Source organism: Coffea eugenioides, chromosome 5 (genome assembly GCF_003713205.1).
Source record: "Coffea eugenioides isolate CCC68of chromosome 5, Ceug_1.0, whole genome shotgun sequence".
Lineage (NCBI taxonomy): Eukaryota > Viridiplantae > Streptophyta > Magnoliopsida > Gentianales > Rubiaceae > Coffea > Coffea eugenioides.
Genome location: NC_040039.1, coordinates 38,140,902 through 38,147,106, shown reverse-complemented (window position 1 = coordinate 38,147,106; position 6,205 = coordinate 38,140,902). Strand labels below are relative to the sequence as shown.

Below are 6,205 nucleotides of genomic sequence, written 5' to 3'. Positions count from 1 at the left end.
AAATGTTTATTTAAATTTTCTTATATTATATTTGTTTAGTTAATTTTTATAATGATTCGAGAGGCATTTAAATACCTCAAAAAAAATGTAATAGATAGGATAATTAGATTTGTTTTATTTTATTTCCCCTTTTTAGATTGTAGTTAGGCGCTCCCCGATGTAATAGATAGGTTGTGTGCTTATGTGACTTATGTGTTACGTGCCTTACCCGCTTTCTTTAGGATTTTTGCATCTAGATATTATGCTTATGTGTTACGTGCTACGTGCTCTTATGTGTTTATTTGTTTTATTTATGCCTACTTGTCTTATTATGTATTAAGAATGCATGGCGTCACCACACTAGTCCAACGCTAGTCGTGGCTTCTCCCTCCGCTTACTTGCTAGTCCAACGCTAGTAAGGATTTTTAGAAATGGGCTAGTCCAACGCTAGACCCTTTAGGCCGTATTGCGTTAGATTCATCTTTGTGTGATATTCATTACATTTTCATGCATATTTTCATTTTTAGGATCTTTTCTCATTTGCATGATATTCCTTATTGTATTATCCCCTACCCGCTATAGGTACTAATCATGTCATTTAGAATTGCATCTCATTTAAGTTAGTTCATTTGCTTATTCATGTTAGGACAATTATTTTTCAAACATGGGAAATGGGTGATTATAACTTTTTAGTTTAAATATCCCATTAATCCCTGTATAAGAAATTATGTCACGAGTTTTTGCCTCCCGTACCCTTTATATTGCATTCCCTTTTTCTTTGATCACTTATATCTATGTATATAATTTAATTTCTTTTCTTTACTTTTAATTTCACCATTTGCATACTCGTGACACCTTCAAGGAATTATTTTGGCCTTCGCAATTAATACGATTGGTTCAATTAAACTCTTGAATGAACATTTTGTTCCTTTCGATATTTTTATAAATTTAGATTTGCATCCATGTAGGAAACATCCAAATGTGATAAAATTAAGGGTTAGATTAGGAAAATTTTGACTAAATCTCGCAACTAGCTTAGACTAGGTTGAAAGGGTGCCTTAGGTTTGATTTCATCGAACCTTTGCCTTCCCTTTCTTCAACCGTGACTCCCGAACTCATTTTCTCTTGTTTTTTTTCGAAGACCTGGAGTTGTCAAAAGGGTTTTATTTTATTCTTATCAAAAAGTATTTTTGGGGTGACTTGGTACACCCAAACTCCATACCAAGTGGCGACTCCTCTTTTTCTAAAAAACCCTTTTAGACTAAATTTTTGGACCCAAATTGTCGCATTTTTTTAAGTCCCATTTTAGGTCCCTTTTTCACTTGTTTGTAAATAAAATGACATCTTTTATAAACACCTCTTTTATTTTTATTTTTCCATTGCGAAAAATGGGGCGCGACAACTTAGCGACTCCACTGGGGACGTTAGAGAGTCCAAGTACTTGGTTTAGTTGTCTTTTCTCTTTTTAACCCTTTTATGTATCGCATTTGGATGTTTAGGGTTGCATTTTTAGGATTTTTGCATTTCACGCATATCAACTCACTCCCTCACCTGTTTGCGTATGATTGATTGGATTGATGGATGGTTTATTTATGTTATCCCGCGCTTTGCATTGCATTTGGGTGGGGGCATATTACCCTAGAGCCTCACGTTGGTTCTCGATCCCTCCCCTCCAAATCGAGCACTGGCATACGTGCATACGTTTTATTTTTTATCCCTCATTTATTTTTCTTTTAGTGGCTTGTCACGCCACTCTTCTCTGTTAGGATTAGGCGACCCACTTGGACGTGTGATCGCGACACGACGTGTGCGTAGCATGATCCGAGGGGGCACTCAATCTTCCATTTTAAGCTTTGGGTTGATAGCCTTTAGCTTTTAGTCGAAGATTGAGGATTTTGATAGATTCACTTGGACATGTGGCCGTGGCACGACGTGCACGTAGCAATGTCCGGGGAATCACTCGAGCCACCGACAAAGGACCTTGGGATTGATGACCTTTGGTTTCCAAGTCTGAAGGTTCGGGGACTTAAAACCTATCGAGTCTAGATGCATTAGTGAGCCAATACCTCATGCATTCATGATAGTTTACCCAGGGTAGAGTCTGTCTTATCCTATTAGGGACACTATTCACGAGTGGAGGGATCCAACCCCTCTTTTTCTTTTATTGCTTTCTCTCTTTGTATTGCTTTGCTACAATGTGTTATGTGTATTTGTTTGATTGAACTAACTTTTCTTGATTTTTGTCTCCATTGCATTTATAAGCCCTAGAAAATAAGGGTTCTGGTATGGTACTCTCTAGGAGCCTACCCTATTTGATATGACACGTTTAAATTCAATGTTTCGCATTTATAGCATGAATACATTTCAATTTAGACTCACCCCGGCATACAAAAGGGGGTTCTTTTAGGTCATGTTTCATTTGTATACTGCATATTTAGTCGCTTTGATAAATTGGCATTATGCATAAACCTTAGAGGGAATGCCATTTAGGGGATCCCGTGTTAGGAATAAGCCACCTCGTGTCTCGGATATTTAATCCAAGGAGACTTGCACGTTTACATTTTGTACCCATCCATAGGGGTAGTGCATAAGGTAAGGTAGGATCCGATCATTTTCATAGAGCGATTTTTGGAATATGAGCGTCTAATAATCACTTTTTGGCCATTTTAACATATTTGGTAAAATTCCTTTGCGTAAAAGATATTAATTTGAAGAAATTCACAAAAAATTTCACATTGTTGAGACGATAAATATAATTGAGGCCAAATCTTGATTTTAGAAGGCTCATAGATTGATGCATCGCAATGAATTTTGAAACTACCAATAGGTAGCCAATTCAATAAACTCTCATTCAATTCATTTAATCAAATTATCCATCAAATTCATCCAATCTATTTGGTCAATTCATTCATTTTTAGGACAATTCGGTCAATTTTGAATAAATCGTCATTTTCATTTATTTGACCAATTTACCCTTTTTAGGGTGATCCAATCAATTTTGAATAAATTAAATTTCATTCAATTCATTTGATCAGTTTACCTATTTTTAAGGTGATTTAGTCAATTTTGAAATAAATCATTAATTTCATTCAATTCATTTGACCAATTTACCTTTTTTTAGGGTGGTCCAGCCAATTTTTGAATAAATCCTCAATTTCATTCAATGTATTTGATCTGTTCATTCACTTTTAGGATAATTCAGTCAATTTTGAATAAATCGTCAGGTTCATCCAATCAATTTTACCAGTTTATTCATTTTTTAGGACAATCAAACCAATTTTTGAATAAATTCTCAATTTCATTCAATCCATTTGATCCGTTCATTTACTTTTAGAATAATTCAGTCAATTTTGAATAAACCGTCAATTCCATCCAATCCATTATTTTTTCAGGATAATTAAGTCAATTTTTTAAATAAATTTTCTAATTTCATCCAATTCATTTGATCAGTTTTATTCTCTTTTAGGATAATCTAATCAATTTTTGAACTAACCATCAATTTCATTCGATCCATTTAATCTGTTTATTCTCTTTTAAGGTTTCGATCTGCAGTTGACTGAAGAAACTAGTCGATACATTTCAATCCTTTCAAAATAATTTTTTCATACTAAATTGATTTTTAATATTACTTTATGTGTTAATCAAAGCAATCAATCCATTCGAACTTTGTTCTCATTTTGTAAGTACAAATTGTCTCTTGTCATTTCAATTAGCCAAATTTTTCAAAATTGGCTTTTATTCTAACCTCAATAAGTCGATCGGATCCATCAGGTATTGTATGGTGCTTGCCCCTGAGGATTACATTTTCATGCTAGGCCAACCCTTGGCATAAAAAGGGTCCCCCAATAGGGCATGCATCCAATTTATCTCAATATATAATAACTCGTGTCTTTTTCTTTTCTTTTCTTCCTTTTCTTGCTTCGCCAAAGCTGGTCAAGAGATGATGCTAAATAGGGTTTTCTAAAAATGTCAGGTGTTTTTCAAATATAACTACGAAGCCCCATCATTACATAATCACGTAATCGGGTTTTGAGAAATCGTGTAAATATGAGTACACACTCGGAATCGTCTGACAGTCCTGTAACGGCACCATCAACTGATTGGGTAAACTTGGGAGCTCAGCTGAATGAAGTTTTGAATAAATTTAATGAGCTGGGCATGGAAATGACGGCCCAACGGCGCGTAATTGATCAATTGGTAACCAGTGGTGCTAGCGGTGAGCAACACGAGCCCTTACCCCCTGGTCAATCTGAACCTCAACCAATATTCTTACCGTACACTCAAACCTCTGCTACTTCACAAGTTATAAACCCACCTGAAGAAGCCTTTACCTATCCAACTCATGGCCCACCACCTACTTATGTACCTAACATCCAAATTAACCCTTCTCATGCCCAAATCCCCCAAAGTTATCTGCTAATTACTATGAGCATGCCATTTGCACCACAGGGGCCACATTGTTACTCCACTGCTGAGCCATTCACCCTACATACCGCCGTCCAAGGGAAAGCTGAAATTGGAGAGTCATCCGTGCCAGTGGACAAGAATTTACTAAAGAGATTAGATCGGTTTGAGGAGTTCATAAGAAAAACTCAAGGTTTGAGTAAGTCAGGGGGTCTAGACTACGACGAGCTGTGCTTGTTTCCGGATATGCAATTGCCGGTAGGTTTCGAAGCACCCAAATTTATCAAGTACAACGGAACCGGCAATCCCAAGACCCATCTTCGGATGTTTGCAAATAAATTGGGGAGACCAATAGATGATGAGAATCTGCCCGTGCGCTTATTTCCTGAGAGCCTAGAGGGCGATGCGTTGGATTGGTATTCCAACTTGAAGCCTGAGGACATGAGGTCTTGGATGGATTTGTCAACCGCTTTTGTAAGGCAGTATGAATACAATTGCGAGCTCGCTCCAACGAGGACTACACTTGAAGGAACTAAAAGGAAGCCATCTGAGGATCACAAGACGTATGCAAAAAGATGGAGGAAATTGGTAGCCAAGGTGGAACCCCCTATGACTGAAGATGAAATTGTGCGTACATTTATTAAAGCTCATGACCCGTCCTATTTTGAGGAGATTTTTCGCATGACTGGATGCTCCTTCGCAGAAATTGTTAATAAATTGGAAGAGTATGATGAGTTTATAAGAGCAGAAAAGATTGTTAATGTGTCAGCTCTGAAATCACAATTGGAAGCGATGCAAAATCAAGACGACAGTAGTAAGAAATCCCAGTTTGAGAAGAAAGAAGAGGAAACTGCATTTGTCTGGAACCAAGACCCTCCTTTCCGGCCTAGGCACCAACAATACTCCACCTACTCACCCCATTACCCATACCAGTCACACCCTCGACCTGTCTATTCTACTGTCATTAATCACCCCCGTCCTCGACCAAATTACCTAAACACACCACCAGCACCATTTCACATATCTCCACCTAACTCTCAAACTAGCTCTCGCCCTCCTTATAATTCTGGACCTGCCCCACCAAACAAACAGACCTACAACCATCCTCGAACCCATGAAATACAAAATCCCGGCCGATCTCGAACTTTTACCAACTTAGGCAGGCCCATCGATCAACTGTACGAACAGCTCAAGGCCGCTGGTAAGATAGATGACATACCTCCTCCAAAATACCCTCGTCGAGGCTTCTCTGCTGGGTACGACCCTCAAGCCGCTTGTGCTTACCATTCTGGAGCGCCCGGTCATTCAACTGGTAACTGTTGGGTACTGAAGCATAAGATTCAGGACATGATCGAAGCAGGAGATATAGTGTTAAGGAAAAGGGAAGAACAAGAACCGAGTATAAGTACGAGTCCCTTTCCCGAGCACAAGAACACCTTTGAGGCGTTTACCCCCCAATGAAGAAGTTTGAAAATCCTGAAAAGGGTTGAATTAGTGAGATTCCTCTCTCTTGAAGGGAAGTCGATAAATTTGGGGAATTGTTTTGGTTAAATCCAATGAAAAATTGTTCATGCGTGTCTTTTTGTTCATTTATGTTTTCTTGTAAATATTTTCAATTAAGTGATTTTTGAATACATGTTTTGTTTAGCAAGTAACATGATATTAAGTTTGGTCTTTATTTTTAAATTCAATAAAATGTACAGTTCTATATACTGTGTTACTTACATATTTTTTTTTCTCAGATGGACACGAACAAAACCCTCTGACCTTTTGGATATCACCGTTTCGAAATTTGATGGTAGCAATATCTCACAAATGTGAA

General features: G+C 37.6%; 1 protein-coding gene across 1 annotated transcript; it reads left to right on the top strand.

Annotated features, from left to right (window-relative positions):
• The first annotated feature begins 4,026 nt into the window (after nucleotides 1-4,026).
• On the top strand, nucleotides 4,027-5,844 carry LOC113771570. Its single transcript, XM_027316143.1, has one exon. The coding sequence runs from the start codon at nucleotides 4,027-4,029 to the stop codon at nucleotides 5,842-5,844; it is 1,818 nt and encodes a 605-aa protein (XP_027171944.1).
• Nucleotides 5,845-6,205: the final 361 nt, after the last annotated feature.